This window comes from Hydractinia symbiolongicarpus, chromosome 7, assembly GCF_029227915.1.
Source record: "Hydractinia symbiolongicarpus strain clone_291-10 chromosome 7, HSymV2.1, whole genome shotgun sequence".
NCBI classification, from domain to species: Eukaryota; Metazoa; Cnidaria; class Hydrozoa; order Anthoathecata; family Hydractiniidae; genus Hydractinia; species Hydractinia symbiolongicarpus.
Window position 1 is genome coordinate 16,441,681 of NC_079881.1, and position 27,000 is coordinate 16,468,680.

General features: G+C 32.5%; 4 protein-coding genes across 6 annotated transcripts; 2 read left to right on the top strand and 2 right to left on the bottom strand.

The window, feature by feature from the left end:
• Window positions 1-258: 258 nt before the first annotated feature.
• LOC130649098 (transmembrane protein 104-like) lies at window positions 259-10,083 on the top strand. Of its 2 annotated transcripts, none has more exons than XM_057455303.1 (10): window positions 259-385; window positions 4,691-4,812; window positions 4,911-4,998; window positions 5,188-5,269; window positions 6,081-6,142; window positions 6,871-6,901; window positions 7,006-7,105; window positions 7,949-8,048; window positions 8,907-9,000; window positions 9,208-10,083. In XM_057455303.1, exons 1-10 carry the CDS (start codon window positions 344-346, stop codon window positions 9,927-9,929), a joined length of 1,443 nt encoding a protein of 480 aa, XP_057311286.1. In that variant the 5' UTR covers window positions 259-343; the 3' UTR covers window positions 9,930-10,083. The 2 variants fall into 2 exon arrangements, with proteins under 2 accessions (XP_057311286.1, XP_057311287.1); XM_057455304.1 differs by having other exon boundaries at window positions 6,087-6,142.
• Window positions 10,084-13,342: 3,259 nt separating this feature from the next.
• LOC130649184 (uncharacterized) lies at window positions 13,343-15,508 on the top strand. The gene is made up of 5 exons (XM_057455427.1): window positions 13,343-13,695; window positions 13,817-13,867; window positions 14,363-14,422; window positions 14,614-14,655; window positions 15,345-15,508. The coding sequence occupies exons 1-5, from the start codon at window positions 13,479-13,481 to the stop codon at window positions 15,464-15,466; spliced, it is 492 nt and encodes a 163-aa protein (XP_057311410.1). The 5' UTR covers window positions 13,343-13,478; the 3' UTR covers window positions 15,467-15,508.
• Window positions 15,509-17,143: 1,635 nt separating this feature from the next.
• Window positions 17,144-24,854, bottom strand: LOC130649150 (uncharacterized). Of its 2 annotated transcripts, XM_057455377.1 has the most exons (9): window positions 24,645-24,854; window positions 24,243-24,389; window positions 23,656-23,834; window positions 22,551-23,105; window positions 22,057-22,279; window positions 19,274-19,471; window positions 19,111-19,179; window positions 18,078-18,295; window positions 17,144-17,449 (listed from the first exon to the last, which is right to left on the bottom strand). In XM_057455377.1, exons 3-9 carry the CDS (start codon window positions 23,659-23,661, stop codon window positions 17,324-17,326), a joined length of 1,395 nt encoding a protein of 464 aa, XP_057311360.1. In that variant the 5' UTR covers window positions 23,662-23,834; window positions 24,243-24,389; window positions 24,645-24,854; the 3' UTR covers window positions 17,144-17,323. The 2 variants fall into 2 exon arrangements, with proteins under 2 accessions (XP_057311360.1, XP_057311359.1); XM_057455376.1 differs by lacking the exons at window positions 24,243-24,389; window positions 24,645-24,854 and having other exon boundaries at window positions 23,656-24,210.
• LOC130648546 (uncharacterized) lies at window positions 24,061-26,994 on the bottom strand. The gene is made up of 6 exons (XM_057454598.1): window positions 26,514-26,994; window positions 26,070-26,305; window positions 25,072-25,245; window positions 24,645-24,768; window positions 24,243-24,389; window positions 24,061-24,092 (listed from the first exon to the last, which is right to left on the bottom strand). The coding sequence occupies exons 1-6, from the start codon at window positions 26,734-26,736 to the stop codon at window positions 24,061-24,063; spliced, it is 936 nt and encodes a 311-aa protein (XP_057310581.1). The 5' UTR covers window positions 26,737-26,994.
• Between the last annotated feature and the right edge of the window lie 6 nt (window positions 26,995-27,000).

Below are 27,000 nucleotides of genomic sequence, written 5' to 3' on the forward strand. Positions count from 1 at the left end.
AAGTTCGCTGCACCAACAGACACAATACACAAGTTGTGCGTACATAAAATAAAGGTTTGCTATTTGCGCCAGTTAACATGGAAACATGTTTTCGGAATTAAACATCGTCATGATTAAGGACTGGCCTCCAAGCCCCCTTTTGTGAGATACAAGTCAGTAAAACTCTCACAGACTCGTCCTGCTACTATTCCCAGGGTTGTTTTTTCGTGCCCCAACTTGCCAAAAAGAATTAAGAACATTTTTATTACATTTGCCGTAACAAGATAGAGCAATGAAACAAAAACATTGAACCACGTGAATCAATAATGGCAGACAAAACAGTGAACAGAAAAGGTGAAGAGCAATGGCTACTTCTTTGGAAAGTGACTCTCATTATTCCTGGAAGGTACGTCAAGGGTTTGATATAGAATATGCCATTTTCATTTCATTTGATAACAAAGATGTTTTTCGTATATAGATGACTTGCGAATGTTTACAAAATTTGCAATTTGCAAGCATTTCTGTAGGTAGAAATTTTAAACAACAGACCACAGTAGTTAAAGAAATCCACCCCAAAAAGAAATGTTTGCTTAAAATGAGTGAAATTTTTAAAGAAGAAATAGAGTTTAATGCAACACCAAAACTCTTTAATCTTTATTATTAGACATTGTACCTAGTGTGCCACAAACACGAGGATACTGGCTCGGCAGAAACATCGCAAAAAGCCACGGCAGCTGTCAGACAACTTCCAGCATTTTAAAAAAAAAATTAAAATTTCGCTCGGAGAAACCTGAAACAACCCGAAACAACATTTTTTTAAACATTTATTACCATGTATAATTTATTCTTTTAATGTCGAGCAGTGATAGTGGAAGAGTTCTAAAAAAACTGTCTTTTATATCATTTATTCCATAAATACCTGTAATAAAATCCCACAAATAATAAATTGAGAGTACAACGACAAAATAGCACCTTCCTTCTTCTTGACAAAATTTCAATGATAACAAAATGAGCTCGCGCACATATATATATGGCACTTTCAGCGAATTGGCACCCTTGTTGCCACAGTGTCTTGCTTTTTTACTTACACAAAAGTGTGTGCATGCCCATTGTTCTTAAAATAAAATTAAAACAACTATGTCACACAGAAAGTGGTCTATACCTCTGTAGCTAATATCCTGACATATATAGACCTTTTTTATTGTTCACATTTTCCGCGGTAAGACCTTTCAACTCTAACAATTTCTTTCAACAAAAACATTTTGGAGGCATTAAACTATTATTGAGACGGATGGATACGGTACCGCCTGAATGTAATGTTACATATGCACGATAGTTATTACATTTACACGAGCTTTCGGTAGCGTCAGAACTTTCATTTTTATTATATATCCATTGTTTAATACATGATCTTTTTTTGCGTGTCAAAAACAATAGAGTTCATTTCCCACACGTGAAATTCAACGATCACATGAATTTTTTGTGCGGCTTATTGTTTTTTATAATTACCGCAGCTGCTAAGGGATTAACACAAAAAAATTTTTAAAAATTTAATTAACCTTCGTGTCTCTATTGTTTCAGCACACGAACATCTTTTATTCACACATGAATTCATTTGCTAAAGTATCTCCGATTTTGTAAACACATATGCGAGTTCTGCACACAAAAGAAATGTTGTATCTTTTGTCTATACATGCAACAAGTTATAAAGAATTTTCAGTCTTCTCTGCACACTCCTAAAACAGAATTGGGCTCTTGCAAATTTAATTTCTTTATGTGATTTAGAACAAGAATTAATAATCTTACTAGGTACACTAGGTACATAGCGGCATTATTTTTTTGCTAAAATAGTTATTCTTTAAGTGAAAAACAAGATTGATTATTATTGTCGTAACACCCTCCTTCATTATCATTATTTGTTATGGTGAAAATATGCTAGCTAAAACCAAAACTTTTTTATGGGAAAATAATAATTACTGAGAAGAATTAAAACTTTTTTTTAATGTGATACGAAAAAACACTTGCAAGAAAAACCAAAACTTTTTTTAGCCCAATGTTAAAAATGCGTACATGGTGCCCGCATCTTTTTGCCTTCCACGCAATTGTTAAAGCCAAAAGGGCTTACCGCCAAGAATGTGAAAATTCTAAAAGGTGTATAGCTACCTGATTTGATGGTAATGAAATCAAATCTTTTTTTGCAGGAGCAGTCTTTCTAATTGAAATTTAAATATACTGTAACCTTAATTATACAGTTTCGCGTCAACATTTACCTATTTTACGTTTACAAAAAATGTCAACGTTAATTTTAATTTGCCTCAGCAAAAACGATGACATAAACTTTTATTTCGGTGTGTGGCGTTAGCAAATTGCCTTTTAAATTCTAGCTTTTTTTCCAAGCCAGCTTGTTCACATTGAAACTACTTAAGTTCCACTTAGGGTAAATAACCAAAATGCTCAGCAACCACTTTATGATCTTTATTAATTCTTGCATGTAAGGAATACTTTCTATCGACTCTCTATCTAGCTATGCTTCCTTTATATTTTTGATAGATTCAAGGCAAATAAAGGATTCTATTAATTGCGAAAAAAAAAATTCGCCTCAGCAAAATTTTATCAAAATTAACTTGTTTTTATAAAAATCACCTCGGTATTTGCCATGTGCCAACAAGAGGGTGCTGCTAAGCCACAAATGCCTGCATATATAAGGGCGAGTTCGGGCGACTTTTCGAATTAAATTGTCAGTTGTCCTCCAAAACCGCCCCCACTTTTCTGAAATGTAATTCCTTTTAACATACCATGCGGACAACAGGTGGAAAAAGGCGCTTGAGAGAAAAGAGTTAATAAGGTTTATATATAAGTTATTTATCAAAAAAATCTTATCATAAACCTTTAAAACCAGTTCTTTCAAAAACTTCGATATCACATTGTAAGTTTATTTTAATTTTTATATTTTTTTAAATCGTTTGTGGTGAATCTTTGAGTGTTTTTTTGTGTCTATGCGGGTTTTTTCGGGGTAATACTTGAATTTGTTTCAAAACCCCGAACTCGCCCCAAAATTACAGAAAGTTGACAAGGTTAACAATGAATCATGAAAATCATTGTTTAAAATAATATTCTGTTATTGTAAAAGTTTTTTTATTTTTTACTTTTTTTGATTTTTCTTTAAAATGACTATATGATATTGTAAAGGTGATCATACTTTTTTATCTATCTAATCCAAATGAAAAGACAAATTATTAAAAAAACAAATTCAGGGTTACAAAGTTCAGAAATTTATATAACCCAGCTAGCCAAGATTTTTGTGGAACTGAGGAGCAAGTAATGGCTCAGCTATAATCTCATTTTTAAGAATGTGGAGCATCTTTGTGTGTGCATAAAAATACATGCGCTATTGTAATCATGACATAATGAATGTTCAAAAAAATGTCTCTGAAAATTTCAAGTCAATCAATTAATAGTACTTCCCTCTTGTATAGGCGTTTATTTGTGACATATTTTGAAGCAGAATTTCTGTAAAAAACACAGGCAAGAACCACTTATGAATGTTTTGATTTGCTGTATAGTTCTTTTGTTTTATTTCTGTATGGTTAGCTGAATTTTCTTCTATTTGAGATCTCTTTCTGTAAGTAAGAAAGAAGGGATATTTTTTTTTGATTTATCCAAAATTAGTGTGTATTAATAGCCTTGAAAATGGATAATAAATAAAAAGTGAAATTTTAAACATGTATATCCTTATCTTTTATACCTCCATGTCTAAACTTTTGGTACTTTACTATTTTTCGGTGAAAGGAATTCAGAAATGACATTGTAAATGTAATTAAACAAAGCCTTCATGTGAATTATTTAATTTAAAAATACATCTTAATTTCTTTAACAATTGACATTATACTGATTGTTGTAAAAATATTTTCTATCAAACTGGTTGAACTTTATACATATGTTGTGAATTAAATAAGTAAGAAAAATTAGAATGATAATATTTCTTAAAGTAAAAATATTTGGAGTTAAATTTGGGAAAATATTATTTTTTAGTCAAATAATTTTATTTTAATGACCTTTTTCAGTGTTGCTGACCCATCACAAATTTAACCTGTGCTGACATAAAGGTGAGGGATGACTTTTATGCCAGCGCTGGTTGAAGGATGACTTTGATATTAAATTTGGAGGGCTAACCTAATCATGTAACCAGGCTTAACCTGCCTGGATGCAGGATAAATGACGTCTTTGAAAGCACATGCGCTGCTCTAATAAGGAAAAACAGTCAAATGTAGGATTTTACAAAAGGAGTATTTTTCAAAATTAAGTATTTGAATTTGTTGTTTCTAAATTTAACTAATTTTTTGAATAATTTATCAATTGACTTTAAACCTTTTTCAAATATTGTTTTTTTTTTTTTATTAGGAATATATTTGATAAAAATTTCTCAAAATAAATTTCTTTACAAGGAAATAGCTTATAAATAAAGTTGTTTCACAGGGGGTGTTATACAGAACCTAATTAAATTTGTGGTCTATATTACGAACTCATTTGCTGAATTCTCACAACAATTTTACCATATTTGCGGGATCCCATCTTTGTTGGTTTTCCTTAAGTAAACTGTGAGCTACCATATCCAACAGACAGGTAGTTATGATAATAACAGATTTGCAGATAAATGTTTGTTTGCTAATATTTAGTGTGTGAAATGTTTTGTTATTTTTTTAATTTATAGGTAGCCTTCATTTATGTTTTTAATTTGATTGTTGGTGCTGGTGCATTAGCCCTTCCACAAGCATTTGCTCAGACAGGATGGGCACTTGGTATTGTAGCGATTGGTGTTCTAGCTATCATGAGGTTTGTTTACACATCAATATTTTTTCTACTTTTGTTGTATGTTTTTAATTTGTTTTACAGTTTACAATGATTACATAGTATTATGTGATTTCTTTTAGTTATTGTACAAGTACGTTTATGATAGAAGCTATGTCAATTGGAAATGCTGTTCTAAGAATTAAACGTGGTCAACAATCAGCAAATGCAGTATGTTATTCTTTTTATTTTTTCTGGTGGTTCTTGAGCGTGTGATTCTTTAACGCTGATCTTTTTTATGCGTATTCGTATCTCAAGTAGAATTCCTGTCTATTAACATTTACCTTATTCCAGAAAATCTTCTTTGAACAAAAATGGTATTTATTAAGCTAATAAACAAAGCTATGGTCTTAAATTTAGCAACAAACTGAAGCAGATGTTATCGACAGTGATGATGACGAGGTTGAATTCAAACCAGCAGAAGACTCTCCACTGATGATAAGTAAGCATTAAAGTGGCATTCTGTTAGCTTGTCCTTTTTTAAGCAGTTTTCAAACATAGACTTGCTCTATATCAACCATTTTTTAATGGATAAAGTATTAGCGTTCTCAAAAACATTCCTAACTTTATGCCTGCAGTTTTTCGAAGCAAGTCGGCAAGGTCAATCCTAATAAGCATAATTTGTTTTAATAATTTCCAAACGTTTATTTGTTCTGTTTTCAAGAAATTATTACAGTTGGCTCTCTAATTCAAATTTCTTAAGCAAAAATTATAATTGGAATTAGGGGGAGTTTTAAAATTATAGTAAGTTCAGTTGAGTTTTTCAAAAATGTTTCGCTGAAACTTGTTTGCTTGTGCTAGGCCTCTAAATTTTTTCCCAATGACCCAATAACTCGGGAGAAAACAAGTGTCATTTTAGCAAAAAAATTAAAGTAATCAATTACTGATAACAGAAAATTTCAAAATTTGCTAATTACTTAAATATGACATCATAATTTATACAACATAAATTCTTTAAATGTGAATACCTTGAGAACGAAAAAAACTTTTTTTTTAAACTAAAAGTTTAAAAAGACTAGTTAGCCAACTTTTTAAACTCTATAATAAAATTCAACATTTTTTTTATTACTTGGGTTTCCTTTAAATTTTTTAAAGAAAAATTAACGATGACTTTAAATTTGGTCAAATTATGAAGATTTTCGAATTACACAGATTCAAATTAGACTTTAGTTGTAGGGTATAATAAGTAGATGTATAAAATTGAAAGACTTTCACTATTGGCTTTATAATTTTTAAATGTTTTTGGTTCATAGATTCTTATTCTTCAGATCCTGGAGATGAGGACTTGTATGAAATTACAACCAAAGTTGAATTGGTATGTAATAATATTTTAACTTGAAGGTTGCACAGTAAGAAATCTATTTCCATGTATTGATGATTATTTTGGATATTATACAACTGCAATTTTCTCTCTACAGAACATGGCTATATATTTGTACCTTACAAGTGCCTTTTTATTGATATACTGCACCAAAAAATGTGATTTGGAAACAGAATGTTAGTTTGATTTTTAATGTTTTAACGTTTTAAAAGAATTGTGATGAGATGCCCTTTTTTGCAAATATAAAAGCTAACATGTGTACAATGAATAGAATTAGATATTGCAAATTGATATTTTATTTTTGAGTTTATGTGAATCCATAAGTTTTGTACAACGTATGTTTTAATTTTGGCAAGTTTAAAACTTCTGCTACAATCTTGTCCTGTAGGTAATTTTACTACAGTATGTAGTATGCAATTTTTGATAGTTTTATTGTTATTATTCAGGGTTGTAGCTGTGATAAGGTGTACTTCAGCCTATTCTAATTTTAGGTCTTGTTCAACAACCAATTGTTTTAGATCGCTGTGAACTTGCATACTTTCACGACAATCAATTGATAATCGATGTCAAAATCACCTCATAAAATTGTGTGATTTTTTTAAACTTTGCCAGACAAAACTATCTAGAAATTTCTAAATATTTTGTGTGCGAAAATTTTGTCCTGACCAAAAATTGTTTCTTTAATAGAGTTTTAAATTATTATTCCTGTTATTTCTTTTTAGGGACAATTGGCTAACATGTTTTTTAACAAAGGTACTTTTTATTAGCTTTATTTGTTACCCTTTTTTCAACAATTTTTTTGTTAGGGTAAATTTAGCATAACATTATCACTTCACATTTATTTTCATGTTTTTTAGTTGGTTTAATTCTTTATTATATCGTGATTGCGTTGTACCTCTATGGTGATCTTGCCATCTATGCAGCTGCAGTACCAAAGTCACTAGCTAGCGTGATATGGTATGTTTGTAAATCTTCAGTGTTAACTTAAGCGATACTTTTAAATGCTTGTTATGTTTGATGTGCATATATTCGCCAGGTATTTTTGTATAAGTATGTCTAATATTTCATGTACCATTACCATTCGCCAGCAGCATAATGTGAACAAATTATTTTTACATATACTTGAAATAAACGAAACATTATATCTGTTTTATTGTACCATGTCATATATAGCAAGCATGCCTGATAAAGAATAAGTTGTTGTTCGATTTGTTATTGTGATTCAATGATAATTAAGTTTCCAGTAATATGTTTGTGGGGTTAATTTGATATCAAAAAAATATTTTCGCACACATATTTTTGCAATTAAGAGGGTACCGAGATAAATTTCTGCTCGGAATAAATTGTTTTGGTATTGTACAAAATTTTTTTTTTTCCATGACTACTTTGCAGTACTTTTAATAAACATGAGAATTTTCAAAAGAAAATATTTTAGTCAAATTCGCAAACATTTTTTCTGCAAGATTCAGTATGTTTTTTGTGTGCAAGCTACGTTATTCTGTTTACAAAAGAGTAAATAATTCAAAGAAGCACTCAGTAACTTGGTTGGTTATATATTTCTTCTCATCATGTTATCAAATGAAGATTAGAAAAAAGCCGAATTTCTGGGATTTTGACTACCAGAAGTTAGAAATATATCATTTTCCAGTACCGATCTTTACTTAATCTTGTACTCATGAAAAGAAAATTTTGCCTTCGTTACTAAGAAGTCGTTAGTTTTCCATCACCTCACGCTGTCAGCACATTTCATAGCATTAAAATCAAGCGAGCACTTAACCGTCTCATGTAACTATTTTTTAGTGGTGGTTCGAATATTTTTAACACAACTGATCGTGCCAATCAACAGTGCAAGAATGTCAGTCAACACATTAGCAACTTGGATATGTACAGGATTATGTTGGTGAGTTTTTTTGTATAAAAGAGTGCGTTGTGCTTTTTCTTGTATGAAGGAGCGAGTTGTTGCAACCATTATGTTTTGAGATGTATTTGAAAATACGTACCTGATGCGTGTTGCAAAACATTGCATTGTAGGCTATCTGTCGAAGACAAATCTAATTCATCTCCTCATCTTTATGTGAATATTTGGCAGACAAACAGTACAAACATTTTTCTAATGTTCTTGTTTATTTCTATGTTCTAAGATGACTTTTTTTTTGCTGACATACCTAAATGATATTTTTAGTACCAATTTTTTGACACGTTGTTATGTTCCGAATACTGAATAAAGCCTGCTGTTCCCCAGAATGTGCTGACTCAGCAAAATGTATAAGAAGTCGTATTATAGGAAACCATTTTTCAAAAAATATTTTTATTTTATATCAAAGGATAGCATTTTTTTAAATACGTCACAAAAATGCTTACGTCAGTATAAAGAAGTCAAATTTAGGCTGTTACTTAGCATACCTGCTATAGCTGACTCCGTATTGCAACATGTAAAATTAAAACGTAACGCATTTTTATCTTCCTTTCTCCTGAAGTTCTTTTTTGTGGTACAAGTATTTTTTGTTAGAGTGATCTTTTTCTGGTCTGCTAAACACACGCCTGTAAATATTTTTTTTTGTCAACCAGTTTTTTTAAACTGTAAAATATATATAGTAACTTCTTATAATGGCTTAAAATTCTGATCTTATTTCTCGCACAGCGTCTGGATTATTAACATAAAGTCCTAACCAAATTACAATGTTAATCCTGTTGCTAATTGTAGTCAGCTTAGTTCTTCACTTAAATACATCTATAAATTTGTGACAAATTTTTTTAGGTTGTGTTCGTAGTGTGTCTGTGTCCTTTCGTTTTCTTCAACCTGGCTAAAACGAAGATGCTCCAAATGGTCACTACCTTTTTCAGATGGGCAGGTAGGTTGACCGCACGTGACTTCACATGGGAAATTTATATATTACACTTTTCGGAGAGCAATTTTACACATGAAAAGATCATTTTTAAAAAAAATGAATGAAAAATGAAAATAAAGTGAAAGCTAAGTAAAAAATTGCGAATGTCTGTAAAAGACATCATTTGTTATAGGTCAGCTTGTTTTAAGTGTTCCTTTACTCTTCATTTAGCGTTTGTGGTCATGGTCACACTTGCCTTACTCAGAATTGGGAAAGGCGAAGGCACCCACAAAGCAAAGATATTTGATGTAAAGAATTTGCCCAACTTTTTTGGCGTTGCTGTGTATTCATTTATGTGTCAACATTCTCTTCCTTCCATCATCACTCCAGTTGTCAATAAAACTAAAATTAACACTATGTTGTTGGTGGATTTTGTCATGGTGGCGACTTTTTACTTTCTTCTCGTCATCTCGGCTGTTTTCGCATTTGACAGTATCGAAGATTTGTACACCCTTAATTTTGAGCATCCTTTGTTTTTTAAGTATTTCTTAGATCTGTTCCCAGTTTTCACCTTATCCACAAATTTTCCCATCATTGGAATCACATTGCGTGAAAATTTAAAAACTTTGTTTTTAAAAGAAGGAAAACGTTATGGTTTATTTGTTCGAAGCTACTTGTTCCCGTTACTTACCGTGATTCCACCAATCGGAATAGCTTTTATAACATACGACGTCGAACTGTTGGTCAGTATAACCGGTTCGTACGCGGGCTCCATCATTCAATACGTCATACCGGTGATGTTAGTGCTCATGGGGCGGTTGTATATGAAGAAAACTCTTGGTAGTTACGCTAATAAACATCGTTCGCCGTTTCGACAAAGATCTTGGATTTTTTTTGTGATATTCTGGTATTTTTGTTGCGTTATATTTGTCACAATCAATCATATTATTTAGTGAGCATTTTAACTTTTAAGTGGTTTCTGAAGAGAAGATACCTTAAAAAGGGTTATCTAGAATTTCGTGATTGTAAATATTTTGCACACCAGTAATGCATTGTTGGCCAGGTAAATTTATTTTTTGTATTATTTAATAGAATTATTTTACATCATGTTTTTTCTTCTCTTCGCCTAGTCTCCGGATTACATTCCCACACCGGTGTACATTTTCACACCGGTGTACATTTGGGCAAGACTATTCTCCAAATCTTTATCACGTCAACACCGCATGGATAAGTTAAATCTATTTTCGTCCCTTGCGCCTTAAATCCCTTAGCGCATTACACCCCAAAAAACGTCTTGTCTCTGCTTGAGAGAAATCACATAATTTATTAATTTATTTTTGTACAATATATTTTGCAAGAAATGTAATTTTTTACACTAGCATTGTTTTGTTAAAGGTATAATTTTTTTGCATTTGTCATATGTTCGCCGTTTCAACTCGACTTCAGTATGCTGTCAAAGCATATGTAGCTACACTACTATATTAAAAACGATAAACCAGCACGCGCATGCGACAATGTAACATATAAATTTATTTTTTAATTTTCTAATGCTGGCGCCACAGTAGGTTTTCATCGCATTTCTGTCGTTTCTTGTTTACGCTTAGCACCCAACTGTGGGAAATGTTCCTGAATGGAATAAAGATCAACAGTTTCAAGTCCTTGCCCGCCTTATATAACTGAATTTACTTAGACGGGAGTAATTACTAGGATTATAGGTACGATTATAATGCAGTTTCTGGTTTAATAACCCCCTGGTTTCTAATAAAAACGCGGAAAGATCAAAGGAATACCATTTTTAACAGACAGACGAAATACGGGTATTATTAATGTAGAGACGAACGATACATATTCGTGAACTGTACATATTCCACAATCTGACGATCCAATTTTGTTTTTCCAGTAATCTACCCTGAAGCCATTCTTGTCCCTAGGCTTTGCTACCTGATGTCAAAGCCGCTAAAGGCAAGAACCTCTGGGGACAAGGTTGCCACCAAGCGTCCTTCAAGAAATTAAAAGGAAATGAGTTCCAAATGTACAGTGAAAACATGCAAGCTTTCACAGTTTTAAAAAATCGTCAACTTATTCTTTCCTCACTCTTGCTTGTGAAGAAAATAGAAAATTAAAAATAGTTAATGGCAGAATTACGATGATACATTTATAAAGTTTACTTAATGATACGAAAATAGCAAAACAACTCGATTAATTTCATGATATCATATCAAAGCACATTTTGCACCCACCTAATCGCATTTTTCAACATAACAGAAAATAAACACTCATTATCTTCTTTCTAAGATGTTAATACACTCTTTTTATAACTTCAGCCTGAGATTATTTTTTATGCTTTTATACGTTTAGTTGAACAATTTTTATTCTATTTACTTTGTACTACAAATTTTTGCGACTCAAAATCTAAGTCTCTTAAAATCGCGTGGCCACATCCTACTCTTTTTAATGATAGGCGAATCAATAATGTTTGTTGTGTGAGTGAGTGAGACAATTCCAGAAAAGAGCGGTCAGTGTAGCGTTACAATAAAAAATTCAAACAGCTATGTAGCAATCATCTTCTATAGATGCAAAACCTCTTTGATACTATACAACATATAAAAATAAGTACACGTCTCCATAAACATTTCATTTTGATGGTAGTAAAAGTGATTAGTGGTATGTATAGCAGGGTGACCACTCCTCCTTAAAATCCTTTAAATAACCTTAGAAAAAGAAAATCTCCTTAAAAGTACTTAAATATAACTTAAAAAAATTGCAATTTTAGCTATTCTCCGTAATTTCTCCTTATTTCTTAATTTTTCTGATCGTAACTTTTTTGGAAATGTGTTCATGCATTGTTCATCACCAGTAAAATAAGACATATTTCTCTGTTACCTGAAATCCTATATTTTCTATCTTTCAGGGCTTAATTTATATGTATATTTATATAATATGTATAACTCTCTTATCATAGAACATAGTATGTAACATTAAAGATGGAGAACTAAAACTGGTTTTATCCATATTTCTCCTTATTTTTTATTTTTTTATTCTCGTTCGCAGCAAAATATCCTTAAAAAATGTCAACTTGTCTCCTTAATTCTCCTTAATATCCTTACTTTTGGTGGTCACCCTGTATAGGCGCAAAGTGTTGTCGTGAACATATTTGAAATACTTTAAATGGAAAAGTCTTCACAGAAATAACCTTCACTGAGTCGGAAATTGTAAAATCAAGGGAAACAACTTTCGCAAACAATCGTTTTTACAATTCAAGGAAAAAACTTTTCAATACACATAAATGTCGACACAGTTGGCATTGTTCTTTTGTTGTTATTGAGAAAATAAGACGACAAAAAGTGATTAAAGTGAAAAATTTAGTCGTCAAAACGTGACTAAGTTATGTTATAGTGACTAAATTTTTTGTCAAATCTTATTTTCTGCCAACATTTTTTTGCCCATAAGGCTTTAGACATTGGGCCGTTTGAACAAACATTGCGAAATCACGAAATGTTCGTCTTTTGAAGCAAAAGAAAGACTTATAGGAAATGTTTAATGATATACAATTTTTTTTCCTCTTGGAATTTTTTTTAGGTGAGCTATAAGCCGTAACTTTTATTATTATCTTGCCCTTGTTATTCGTAGGAGGAGGCTCAACATATAATATCATTACTCAAGCATTTTGGTTGTGCCTCACTTTTTCGGTTACTCCATGTTTTTCCTAATATTATATGAACATTTAGATTTACTTTTTAAATTATATATGATTTATTCCTCTTTAGGCCATCGAAGCAACCATTTCATATAGAATAAGGCATTCGCTTTAAAACCTCAGTAATTGTTCTTTTTAGACACGTTGAAATGATTTTAACCGCAAATTAGTTTTCGTGGCAGAAAACAATGTTTTACGCAACTGCCGCGTAGCGTAATTAAAATACGATGAAGAAGAAAAACTATGAAGCTTATAAAATAAAAGTTCCGTTAAGTCGCCAAACTTCCTTTTGTTCTTCCAACTATTTGAGCAAGGATTTGTTTACGTGAGAACTAAAGCAAACCCAAACTACGATCTTTTGTTCAACGTTGTCTTTCTTAAAACTATGTACACACGAGTTTTCATATTTCGGCTGAAGTAAAAGTCACATTTTTCTTTGGTGAAATTGGTTAAAGTCAAATATTAAACCAGTGCAAGACTTTCATGCAAACATTCTATCCCGAGAGTGAAGTGCAGTTTTAGTGCTTGAAAGAGAGAAATACAAAAAACTTTGCCCTTTCTGGACCACAACCTTGATCCCAGGGCTTTTTCTCTCTTTTTGGTATAAGGAACGGCGAGAAAAAAGAGTCGTTATGAAAAAGAGACAAAGAGACCGGGGGTCGAGGTTGTCTAAACCACTGTCGAAGTAAAACTCAACCTAGAGTGAAACATGTAAACAGTCATACATTTTATTGCGGTGCAAACTTTACTTGGTAATTTCACTTCGATTGCATGTAAACAGAATTAGAAAGAAGTGGGAGTCAGCATGTTGTGTAGATGGTTATTGTTGACGCACGTGGTCGTAAGTACCGGGAAGTATGTCGTATTTTTAAAGTTGGAAGAGGATATGTTCATTAGAAAGTCATTACTGTTTCGTAACTCAAATCATAATTACCTTCTTACTACCGTATATATAGGAGTGAGTAATTTAAAAGTGATATACGGGAAAAACAGAGCAAGGGGAGAAAAGATGAATAATTCAGGTAGGTTTTTTTTGGTAAACTTTTGCTCACTTTTGAACTTTCCTCGCTTGTGTTCTGTTATATTGCCTTCATTGTCGAAATTGTTAAAGCCGCTGGGCTTCTTGTTTTTATTTCGTTTCAGCCATGTTCAAGCTTATCATTTTATTAGCAGTAATACTCTTGCAACTCGATCGTAAGTATGGTATTTCTTATCATAAAAACACGGGCGAGTTTTCTCCAAGAACGTTTATGCTGTTGTACAATTTATATTTATTGTCTATATATTTATTCACTTGGAGGTATATTCCTAAATAAATAATGTTTTTATTGTCTGATGGAATTTTTCTGCCAGCCGGTTAGAATCTCCGTTAATTTGAGGAGTTTGTTCCACGTAGTAAAATGACCCCCCTTATAAGGCAATGATAAAGCAATAATACTACTGATTCATCGAACGAGATAATTATTGTTAATTAACCGTATGGTACTTCAGCATTTTTGTTCGGGTGTAGACCAATTACTTGTTGATGTTTTTGAATTCCCCTAGATGACAACAACATTAGTTTTACTTCCTCCATAGGACCTCAAGACCAATTGATTGATTTGCAAAGGCTTACCTTATCACTCGATTAATAAATGCGTTCAACGAATAAATTTATACCTCTCTTATTCGCACTTTTTACTTTTCTAGTTTTGACATCTAAGAATGTCGATACTGAGGCAAGCAATGGAGAATATCAACAAGATATGGGTATGTACTTCTATATATACTTGAAAGAGATTCTGTCACAATTATAGTATAATAAATGGCAGACACCACAAGTAATACAACAGTGTCTATTTCATAAACCATGTCTACTGAAGTGCGCCATTATGACTGAAGTGCACCATTATGACTGAAGTGCGCCATTATGATTAAATTCGCGCGTTTTTATTTTTTAGAGAATGCGGTCGATGACAACATACCTGAAGAGTTTGTCGAAGGTAACACTGATTGGTTATATTTTCTTTGTTTTTGTGGAGAAGAAATTGACGCAACATTTTATAGCTTCAAGATAATTTAATTATTGAGTCCAAAAAAAAACTCCACAAATAATAAAATCAAGTATAACAATAATCAAATGTTTCATCTCGAACTTTTACATCATCACCACGCGTTAAAATATAAAAATTAATGATCATTGTTGATTTAAACGATTTTTATTGACTAGAATTTACTTTTTTCCCGAGCAACTATTATTGTTAAATTTTTTTTAGGTCTTGTTAATTTGGAAATTTTAGTATGGGCGCTTTTTTTGTTATTTTTGTTTTTTCTTATTTCAGTCCTGTATTTATATTGAGCTGAAAAGAGGTTGTTATTTTTATCACGTAGGAATTGAAAACTCTATTTCTTTCTTCCAAGGTCGCAGATAGTGTAAAAGCATTTTCAGATCATGTAGAAATTTATTAACATTTTTTAATAAAAGTTAAAGCTGTGTTTATCGTAACATTTCTCTTAATGTAGAGAGTAAAAACACATTCTTCACTTACCTTCTCGCTATTATAAATATTTTGCATTATCATCCTAGGTTTGGCGTCTTTTTTTGATGGGCCATTAATCAATTTACAATATTTTTTTTTGCTTCAGTGAAAATTGATTAATCTGTCTCAGTAACATCTGTTTTGTATTTTAGAAATTGCTTATGAGAACAATGATCCGATTTACCGACGTCATCAAAGACGGCGACGTCGCCCTAGGTTACAAGTCTACCGTCGACGTCAAAAATATTACTCCTTTCGCCGTCGACGTAATTAGATATAAATTAGATGTAAAGTAAAGTTACGTTGTAAATATATATATATTTAAAAAAATATAGGGCAGGAACCTCTACTCTTTTTATTATATACCAGAACATACAATAAAGTACAATTACAATACACGAAGCTTTTAGTAAGTTAAACTCTTACATCGTCAGGTAAATATCACTTCTATTCAATAAAACCACTATATATATTATAAAATTGCTAAACTCTCAAAGGACTCAATCCAAGGGCTCTGTGTCGCTTTTTTATACTAAGAAGGCGAGACGAAAGAAGATTTGGAGTCGAGATTGATCTTTAGCATCAGTAAAGACATAGAAACTATCTTTCCATGTCTTGATTTGCAAGCTCAAATTTGTCGTAGGTAATACTTGCGGTGTAAAAACACGTGACTATGGTGAAGTTACCACTACAACTGGAGCATGAGAAAAGTTTCATTCAGCACCTTTAGAAATAATTCAACTGATAAGATTTAACATATAATGTAGATAACTAAAATCTAATAGTGTTGTATAGTTGCACGTGCTGATATTATACTTACACTCTATTCTTATGCTAAATTAAGAAATGCGTCAATGCGTAATTCGTCTCTTGTTTTTAACCAATCCTAAAACTTTCTTAAAACTATACGTTTTATCTCGGCTTAAATGTGCCACGTTTTGGCTGCAATGTTTATTGAAACTCCAAACATCCAAACATCTGGAGTCGTAAGTACAACTTTAACATTGAAAAATCCTAACATTCAACAGTCGAAGATAGTAAAATTTTCATTTAGTAGAAACGTTACATAATGTCTCTAAATTTGACGGGAGATATATTTTCAAGTGTTCTCTATTTACACATGTTGGTAACTCTACTGCTTCCAACCACAAAAAATTCAATCATTAAAATTTCATATTTTAGGTAGTTGAAATCTTACTTAATTTTTTTAATATATAGTCATGATACAAAAATTTTGAAATATCAAAATTGTTAAAAGTTTTACTCTTGTGGCAACCACAAACTGTTTTGGACTATATTTGTCAAAAAATAAGTGCCCAAGCGCCAACCCATCTGCACCCCTAGATTGGGTTTTAAATTTTTTCCAACTCCCTTCCCCATCTGTCTTTCCATTTATTTCATTTATTTTTAGCATTCTTACGCTGAGTAACTTTCTTTACACATAAAATCTTCTCGGATTTGTTTGCAAGATCTTCTATTTGTTTAGATAATAATTGTGCAATGTTTGCAATGTTAACCCAGGGTCAACCCAGTTTTTCATGTATATTTTTGTTCTAATACAAGACTTCTTTAAATGTTCTCAATGAATCTCTTGTCAAATGTTTACTTATGTCGATAGAAAAAACGTCTAAAGGTTGGCTTCCATTTGACTGCATTTGAGCATGCAGGTGGTAAAAAAAACTCTTTAGCGAAAAATTCAGTCAAATTGAAACATACCTTTATTTTCAAGTATGTAGAAGAACTGTATCAAATTGTTGCCAAACTTATTCCCAGGACTTCTCTTTTTGATAGTTCCTGCGATAAAAATAGTGCTGATAGAATAACCACATCGCGTGCGGACGTAAAAGTAAACACGCATGTTACTAATTTGTTTTGCGTTATCTAAGATTTTAGATGTTCGCTATGCAGTGAAACACGAAGTTTGTATACAATAAAGAGAACGACATGAATAGCTATTTTGTTTCTCTGAATAATATCCCGGAGGATCTAATATACAACGAACATTCATATGAAAGAAGGATACCACGGAATTGCGCATCGTGTGATCGTTCATGAATATTATTTCTGCATGTAAATTTACTGTTGAAGAGTAAAAGATCTCTTTTCAAAGATCAACTGTGTCAAACTTTCTTCACGCTGCGCAAGCGATATATGGAAGAGATAATTTCATCGCGTTTACGGTTTCTTTCAATTCTTTGATGTGACCTCGATTTGCACTCAATGGACTAGGTTTCCCGTCTATTAAATTGTTGACAATCTAAAAAGGACAATAAAAAAATAACAAATAATTATATTATCCAAACATAGGATAGACACTGAACAACGTACAATCCAAAAATACATTTAGAAAATTGTCTGTTTCAGCTTTTTCTTGAAATAAGCAAGCCGAATCACTTGACCTGCGCTCTGCAGCCGAGGAGTTTTACTTTGGCAGGGGTGTAGAACGAAGTAACAAATGCGCTAGCTGCACTTTCCACAATGTCCGTATTATGGAATAATCCACTCCACCACCCCGAAAGGACTGAAATGTATCGTGGAATTGGGGCATGCTGACTTCAGCAAAAATTATTAAATTAAATTAAAATCACTTAAGAACAACCTAACGTTAGATCCTAACATCCTAAGTCCGCTGTGAGCATTGACGATGGAACTTGACAAGTTAATAGTGCGTGTTACATAGATAAAAAATTGCTTTGGCTGCGATCTTTAAAATTCTACCTTTTTTCCAATATATTATGTCAGGGGTTGGAGTTCATGTAAGTGTATACATTAAGTCTACATCGAAAATCAATTTCCCTCGCATGACAAAACCATAGCCGTAGTGATACCGTATAGTGAACATAAAAGAAATTTAAACCAAATTAATAACGACTTAATAGACTTACGTCCGCTGCGGTTTTTAAGTTTCCTTCAAATTTACGAGGAATGTCGTTTCTTTTGCTGACAACTTCTGATGCTGATGTCAGCATCTTCATAAGATGTTCGACACTGACTTTCTTAGTGGACTTGGTCACTTCGTTCAAGCGTTCTTTCCAAAAGCTTAAAATGTTCTCATCAAGCTTGGCTATTTGCGATTTCACGTCGCCTCTCCACGAAGCCGTTCCTAAAGTAAAAAAAATATATACCGGATAGTAAAAAAAAGATGTTAAATAAAAAGAAATACTAAATATAATGCAAAGAATGAAAGTGGTGTGGAAATTTATGTCAGTAGTCGGTGGTGCGTGTAAATAAGGGCTTTAGTAACCTGGTAGCAAATTATATCACATTTAATCCGAACAAAACAAACCAACTTCCACGATGGATAATCCACTGGTAATATTCTCTAGGAAATTTTTTCAATGAAAAAGTTGATGTCTATAGAAAAGTCAGGGAAACTTTTCCAGCTACTTCTCTTCGATTAATTTCTGAGTTATTTGTTTACTTTCGACAAAAATTTTAACCTGAATTTACACTGAACTTTCTATTTTAAAAGCACATTTTACAACACGCAATTAATTCTCAGGAGAGGAGGCTTCACAATTTTAAACATCTTAATGTGACTAAGGGCTTTATTTAACTATATAAAGTACTCTAAAAGCTTCCATGTAACATAAAATCACACTTGTGTTGCTTCGGAAACGTAAAAAAAAAGCAATGCAGACGAAAAACCTGGAAAAGGTTCCCAATGGAATTTGAACTTTCGTATTAATCATGTTTTTGTATGGAAATAGTAATTGTTTTGTTCTGGAAGATTTTGAGTCTCACGCTGCTGATCAAAAGTGTGTAAGCGTCGAGTTAGATTTATCGCATCGCTCAAACAAATATTGACATGTTTTGGAATAGTTTTAAAATAGCTACAACATAAGCAGCGACAACATGTATATGTTTCAAAAGGAAGAGACAGTTGAAGAAAGCCGTCCATAGGTATGTTGCACTTACCGTTTCTCAACATTTCAGCGTAATACAATGCGTCCATTGTACGGTCCTTCGACATCCTGCTTTTTTGACCTGTAATACGTTCAAGTAAATGTTTCAAACATTATTTAGATGAACAAGAAACACGCTGGTAAAAAAAAAGTGAAAGTAGTGAAGTATTTCTTACATTTTTTACTGATCATTCTTTTTGTATTAACGTATCCTTCAATATAGTGTCGTGTCTGCGCTTCATATTTTGCTTTAACTGTATCCATTTTGCCGGCAACGAGATTAAGTGAGTCTGATAGTGATTTGTATAAGTTCACTGTTCCATGTAAATTACGACACGAATTTCCGTCGTTGGAGTCGGTTAAATTGTCAAAATCTAGACGCATTATAAAAAATGTATATATGAGTAAGACACTTTACGATGCTTAATCACAGGTTCTGCACAGAATAGCCGGAACAAATTTTGTAAAGAAATCTCGGCGAACACTCCAGAAATATTTCTTACACTAGTTATTTAAACCCGTGGAATAATCCACTTAAATATATTTTATTCGTTCGTTTTAAACGAAATCCCGCAGAGATATCCACTCAAAAATATTTAAAATTTATTATATGTTTCTTATCACAAAATCATTGGTTGTCAGTTTCATTTTAAAGACGCAAACAATGAAAACTTTTAAACAAAATTGACAACTATAATAACAACGTTGGTTGCCTGTGACCTTACTCGTATAACAATTTATAACAAAGGACCCGTCACGGTAAATTTAAATTCGCATGCAATAAAATTCCCAGCTAATAAAATCACTTTATTTTATCACATGAGTTGTTATAGCTAAACAGCGAAATTCATTGTTCTTTTCGTCAAAACGTTTTTTGTTAATTCCATTCAAGCGGGAATAAATGAAACCAATATGTTATAACAGTAGACAATAGACACGTGCGTAAGGGAATAATAAAAATTAATTACCCGTGATTTTGTGTATTAAAGTTTACATCGTCACAGAAAGGTTTTTTATGAGAACAATAAAATAAATTAACCGTGACCTTTTTAAATCAAAAATTTTAAATCAATATGAAAAAGCACACAAAAGACAGAATAAAAAAAAGTTTAGCAAAAGTGACATGTTACTGCGGCTGTTTCTTTAGAAAAAACAACACGTCCACTTTGCCTGTTACAGACACACGGAACTGGCGTATTATTATATAGACTAGTCGATAAAGCCCGTGGAAAAATCCACTGCGGCAGGATAAAAATGGAAAAATAGGTTGCTTTAGATTTTTTGCTGACGTCAGCAGTGCATATACAAAAAGAAGATTGGTGAAATTTAGTCATTCATTGTCTGTAATGTGTAGAGGTTGAAACGCTGATAAAAATAATGTATAGTATCGTATGTTTTTGACAAACGCCTAAGGAGATATAAGGGTTTAAAAATTTTGCTGACGTCATCAAAGTCCCTACTAAAAAATCCAAAAAAATTTCTTCATAAATTCGTACACCCGTTTCATCCATCGTAAAGATCTTGAAATGCTGGTCAAGAAAATGTATAGGAACATGAACTTTTGACAAACGGTTGCAGAGATATTGGGGTTTAAAGGTTTTGTGATGACGTCAACAACCCGTCCATTCCGAAACGGATTCAAGGACCCAGGTTTGGGAAACTTACCCAAATTGGTCCCAGGTGGTCCATAGTTACCCACGCGGTGAAAAATCATTGACGTCAGCACCTCGTTTCCAAGTTATTTGGCCTCAAAATTTTAAGTGCACTGTAACGGCTTCATTAATTTAATATAGGATATTGACGTTAAAGTAGTGTTATTGACCTCGCGCCGTAACGTCAGAAATTTAACATATTAGACATGCATTTTTCGGTTGCTTCAAAGAAAATTTCGGTAAGATCAAAGAAAAATGAACATATCCACTTTGCCTGTTACAGACACACGGAATTAGCGTATTATTATAGAGACTAGTCAATAAGGCCCGTGGAAAAATCCACTAAGGCGCAGAAGAACAATGGAAAATTAGGTTGCTTTAGATTTTTTGCTGACGTCAACAGTGCATATACAAAAAGAAAATTGGTGAAATTTAATCATTTGTTGTCTGTAATGTGCAGAGGTTAAAACGCTGATCAAAATAATGTATAGTATCGTATGTTTTTGAAAAGAGCCTAAGGAGATATAGGGTATAAAAATTTTGCTGACGTCAGCAAAGTTCCTACCAAAAGTTCCAAAGAAAAATTTCTTCACAAATTCGTACAAACGTTGCATTCATCATATAGATCTTGAAATGCTGATCAAGAAAATGTATAGGAACATGAACTTTTGACAAACGGTTGCAGAGATATTGGGGTTTGTAGGTTTTGTGATGACGCCATCAACCCGTCCATTCCGAAACGGATTCAAGGACCCAGGTTTGGGAAACTTACCCAAATTGGTCCCAGGTGGTCCCTAGTTACCCACGCGGTGAAAAATCATTGACGTCACCACCTCGTTTCCAAGTTATTTGGCCTCAAAGTTTTAAGTGCACTGTAACGGCTTCAATAATTTAATATAGGATATTGACGTTAAAGTAATATTATTGACGTCGCGCCGTAACGTCAGAAAATTTAACATATTGGATATGCATTTTTCGGCAACATCAAAGGAAAATGACGATATCCACTTTGCCTGTTACAGACACACGGAACTGGCGTATTATTATATAGATAAAACTATATTTCAATTTAAAAAAAGTTTATAACTTTTTAATTTTAAATTTTCATTCTATATTTCGCCAGGAATAAAATTGTTAAGAAAAGGAGATGCATCATATGATTCGTCATGTATATCCGGAAAAAAAATTAGTATTGCTACTTTCCAGAACGTGACTGTGTGTGTTTCATGTTTACTCAGATTGGAGTATTGTGTTTCACTAAAATATAAACTAATTGGGAACAAACGTTAAAGAAAAGTTTTACTTACCAAATGGTATGTCTTCCTTTTGAACATTTGCTGCGTTTTCTTGATCGACTTTTTCATCGTATTCTTTAGTAGATACAAATGGCGAATCTTGTTTAGAGAATGCCCATGGAGATCGTGTTTCCATAGCATCCAACGTGACGTCATCACGAATGGTAACTGTAGGTAGAGCTGCATATATTTGATGTTTGATATGTTTTTCATTGAACGGTTTTCCAATGTGATGCTGAAACAGAAATAGAACTTCTCTTCTGAAAACAAGAATCCAAAATGCAAAAGAAGATCTTGTGAAACCATTATATTTTTTATTAGGCTGAGTATGACACAGAGATCCAAGCAGATTATATTTTGTGAGTACAATGCATGCATAAAGAGTTTATGAGAGTTTAAGGACTCCAAGACAGGAAATAACACGATGTAAAAAAATCAAAAAAATTCTTCATACATGCTATCAGCTTGTTTGTGGTTAAAGTCGATGGTTTTTGAAAAAAACTCACTTTTTTTGATGAGTCATCCTTATCCTCATCTTCATAATCATCGTCACTATTTTCATCCTCTTTGGCTAAAACACCTTCCAACTCTTCTTCATCCTTTTTTGCTTCATTTTGCAATGTTTCCAATTCACTTTCTTTACTTTTATGGTCTTTCATATAGTCTCGAACTTGTTTTAATTTTTCCTTGATCGTGTTTATGCCAGGATACAGTTGTTCAGCTATTGCTTTTCCAATATTCTTCACAAAACTGACATCTAAACATGCCTTAGTGTCGAGGTTGAAATTTTTACTGCCACCTAAAGTGACATTAACTTTTAATCCAAAACATGAAGACTTGGCTTCTTCAAGGCTTGTATTGAAGCAGATATGATGTATGTTGATTATATTTTCTCTAGTGTATTTTGCAATTGCTTCCAAAGCTGCTTTTCCCGAAGCTGCTACTTCTTCCATTTTTTCGGCAACCTTTTCAGCAAAGTCGACCAATTCTTTTGCTTTTTCAACGAATTTCTTTGCAATTTCCAAGATCTTTTTGATGATGTGAATGGCATCAAGCAATATCTATATGCAATTAGTTATGTTTTAGAAAAAAGATTTTGCATTTCAGCTATTCTCTAAAACTTAAAATAATGCGGAAAGAATTTTTATATTGTTTACTTATTCTTTTGAGTCTTTTTTAAGACCTACCCTGACTAATTAATGCCCAAGACAGGCCTTTCGCTTAAAAACCTGCGCAATGCAGCGAAAGATTCAACTGGGGAAAGCGAGTCAATAAAGTTTGGGCAAGCTCGATGCAATGATGACAACTCTTGTATATGATATTGACGTTAATAAACGTGTTCAAATTGACATGACAGTTCCTTTTTGTTTTCTTAAAGAAGTTTTATTACTTAGACCTTCAGTTTGTTTTAGTAAGATGTAACGGTGTCTGATATGCACAGATTGACTCTAAAGGTAACGTCTGATGGTATGATCCTCAAACTGATAAGAGTAATCATGTTTATATAAGTTCCTGTGACAAAGAAATCAAAGCATGTAATTGAAGTTATATTAACTAAACACAGAGACAATAATCTCAAATTGCATATCACTAAGAAATTCTGCATTTTACCTCCATTGTGATTTTCTTCTTTAGCGCCTTGCCTTTCAAGTACACTTTATTTCCTTTACATTTTGCAATACAGACTGGATTTTCAACTTTTGTCTTACAGTCATCCCATCCTGGACATGGTACCCACTTTTCTAAGATCTTCTTGCACTTCTTGTTAACTGTTGGTCCGCCAAGACAAACTTTAAAAATTAAAAATAATCTAACGACCATCTCATGAAAAAACAATTTACAACACACATTTTTTTTAGTTATTCTAAATATCCAACAAAAATAAATTAAAATAAAAACGGGCTATGGCTTATCCGTGATGTCATTCTAAACTAAACTAAATGATTCACTCCGATCGAAACCCAGTCGTTATATCGTTTTTATATTATAAAGAAAAAATGAATTCGCCAGATGTGATCAAAGTTGCGATCGGGATAAGCCATTCTCAGCTGGAAATAACTACAGGATTGAGTCATAACCAACATACATATACACTTCATCAGAACAATTTATATCCATCGTTTATCGTTAGCATATTAAGCAAGCTAGCTACCAGGCTGTTATATGTATAACTTTATTAGTGAAATAATATATCTTACCATCGTCACACTGGTCAACGCATTTACCATCCAAAACGTCCTCAATTTTGTCCAACTTTCCCGACTTACGTTGTACAATACTCTGCTTTTCTTCCAGCTTGTCTATCCATTTTTGCAGACGTTCTGTGGCTTTTTCAAACCAAGAAGCTAAAATAAAAATATTCGTGGAATAACTTTATTTTCTGGTAATGTTTTTGGAGCATTCGTTTTACATCATCACGAAAAAACTGAATAGCAACAATGTTTTGTTTTAAGGACGGAAAATTTAGGTTTTAGTTCGGTAGACGCACAATTATATTAATTTTCATCAATTTTTTAGTACCATGTTCTAGGAACATAATAGTATTGAATCTCTTAGCAATGATCTATCTTATTGCAATTTTATTTTGACGCAACACGTACCAGAACTGTTTGCAGTTTCTTTTTGGCCTGAAAGTGCTTCCTCTGTTTCATCAGCTGCCGTAGTAATGGTATTTGTTGTTTCACTGGTTACTTCTCCAACTGACGCCGAAATGCAAGATGAAACCTAAATCAGATGAAACCAGTTTGTAATGACACTTTGGAAAGGGATTTGTGGTAGATGTAATTATGTTGGCAATTGAATTGAAGTTCAAGCTAAAACAAGATTCTTAACTTCGTCTTATGTATAACTATGTACAATCGACTTCAGTAATTTTAGATTAAATTCAAGCGTTTTTTTATGCCATGGAATGTTATTTGCAAATTTTAAACAAAATGATTTAATAGTTTCGTATTATTAACCAATCAAACTCCTTGATTCAGCTCTTACAATTTTCAATTTTATAAAATTGTGAAAGATGAATCATACCGAAAATCCTGTTTCCGCCAAACTACCATAAGGCGCATTGACTGTAACATTAGCTTCAATAAGATTGAATATGTTTCCATAGACATAGAAATAAAATCCTTTGTTTGATACATCTATCAAGACTTCAGCTCCAAGACCGAGTAAGGATACATAACCTTGAATTTTGACAGCTACCTGAAGACGAATATTATATTGGTTATAGTATTAGAGTAATATATTATTATCATTAAGATATGGTAACCCATGGAAAGTTACTTTTCGACTCTTCTTTCAGTATACATTGCTTTCCCTGTCTGCTGTGATACGACGTATGAAACACGCGAACGTATATGTACTATTAAAGTAACTGAAATTATACTTGAGGATTGCAAATCTAGTTTTTTTGCTGATGTCAGTAGATGGTATCTCTACTATGAGCATAATTACAAGAAAATAAAGATATAAAAAATAGAGCAAAAAATAGCGATTAAGAGAACTCATTTTATTAATAAAAAAGTCACACAAATCTGCTATCAATGGAACATAAATTTGCACATTGACAGTAGAGCATTTAAACTGTAATGTTGATTAGTATTCCGTGAGCAGGTTAGAAAGTGCAAGCAACCCTTACACTTCGGAGTACACCAATTGGCGTTGCTGAAATAACCACACATTCCGGTATGCTATCTATTAGCCATAAATTGTGATCAATCAATTTTGAGATATCAAAATACAGGTTCATGTGAAAGAGAACTAAATTTATTGGTAGCAGCCAGGTGGCCAGAAATAAGGTTCACAGATGAAGGATTGTCGGCGAAAAGAATGGAAATTTTGGGTTTGTTTAAAAAAATGCCTAGTCTACGGATCTAAAAATATAGCAATTTAATTTCCAATTGCATGATTGTTATTGTTTCGTGGAAAACTTGCCTTTACTTTATGAAAGACTGCAGCTGTTGATTTAAGTAAAAAAAAAGAAAATTTCAGCTCGACACAGGTCTGTTTATTTTGTTTAGTCTTACTTCTTCTTTGGATATTTTAACAAATACTTTTGGTCCATTTTCCAGATCATTCTTACTCTTGCTAACTGCGATCAAACCTTTTCCAATTTTAATGGGTGACAACTCAGCATCCACTTGAATCAACTTCGGAAAATCAACAACAATGTCGCATTTGATTTTGTAACCAAGTATATTGATCAAACCTTTGAGCATGAAGCCCGCAGGTATCGTAACTTTTAAATGTTCGATTTTTGTACCTAGGAATAAAATAGGTTAGGTCCATTAACATTGTGATTTTATCTTTAATCGCGTATTTTTAAATTTTTTTTATCTTCAATCCAAAACAAATTTCGCAGAATCTATTCATTACTACTCAAAGTTTGAAATTCTTGACAATCTTGTTCAATTTATTTATTTAACATATTAACAATATAATGATTAATGGATTTATAAAAGTTAAAATACCTTTAGGATTTGTGCTAAAACCTGCAACTAATCCTTCAGGGAATCCTGACTCTATTATAACTTGAGGAAGTGAAATTTCAAATTCAAACACCTTTGATATACTTTCAAGAGTTAAAGTATTGATGGATGAGTAAAAGTAATTGTCTAAAGGTCGCGATGGATCAAATGAGATTGCACTTTTAGATATTATTTCTTTTCCATTTCCAATCTTGCCAAGTTGCATTTCTCCTGACAGTTCTAAAGTATTGTTAAACTATCTTGCAGTTGACCAAGTAAAAAATAAAAATACAACAGGTACAAAGATTTTGTTCTACAAACGCGGTATTAGGTTCAGTGCAGATAGTTGTTATTGTATTACTTTGGTAAATTCACAGAAACTCGCCTCTACACATTTTCACACATAATGCTCATTTGGAACCATCAAATGACAACGTATAAGCTTTTAAAAACAATAGCAAGTTAGAATACATTTTTGGTGTTACTTCTG

Coding starts and splice junctions, on each gene's coding strand:
- LOC130649098 (XM_057455303.1), top strand. CDS start 344: ATGGCTACTTCTTTGGAAAGTGACTCTCATTATTCCTGGAAG. Junction 4,813..4,910: donor GGTGTTCTAGCTATCATGAG/GTTTGTTTACAC, acceptor GATTTCTTTTAG/TTATTGTACAAGTACGTTTA. Junction 4,999..5,187: donor GTCAACAATCAGCAAATGCA/GTATGTTATTCT, acceptor TCTTAAATTTAG/CAACAAACTGAAGCAGATGT.
- LOC130649184 (XM_057455427.1), top strand. CDS start 13,479: ATGTTGTGTAGATGGTTATTGTTGACGCACGTGGTCGTAAGTACCGGG. Junction 13,696..13,816: donor AGAAAAGATGAATAATTCAG/GTAGGTTTTTTT, acceptor ATTTCGTTTCAG/CCATGTTCAAGCTTATCATT. Junction 14,423..14,613: donor AGAATATCAACAAGATATGG/GTATGTACTTCT, acceptor TTTATTTTTTAG/AGAATGCGGTCGATGACAAC.
- LOC130649150 (XM_057455376.1), bottom strand. CDS start 23,865: ATGGTCGTTAGATTATTTTTAATTTTTAAAGTTTGTCTTGGCGGACCA. Junction 19,472..22,056: donor AAAGGAAGACATACCATTTG/GTAAGTAAAACT, acceptor TAATGCGTCTAG/ATTTTGACAATTTAACCGAC. Junction 18,296..19,110: donor CGCTGAAATGTTGAGAAACG/GTAAGTGCAACA, acceptor TTTTTACTTTAG/GAACGGCTTCGTGGAGAGGC.
- LOC130648546 (XM_057454598.1), bottom strand. CDS start 26,736: ATGCAACTTGGCAAGATTGGAAATGGAAAAGAAATAATATCTAAAAGT. Junction 26,306..26,513: donor TTTTAGCACAAATCCTAAAG/GTATTTTAACTT, acceptor TTTTATTCCTAG/GTACAAAAATCGAACATTTA. Junction 24,769..25,071: donor TGGCGGAAACAGGATTTTCG/GTATGATTCATC, acceptor CATCTGATTTAG/GTTTCATCTTGCATTTCGGC.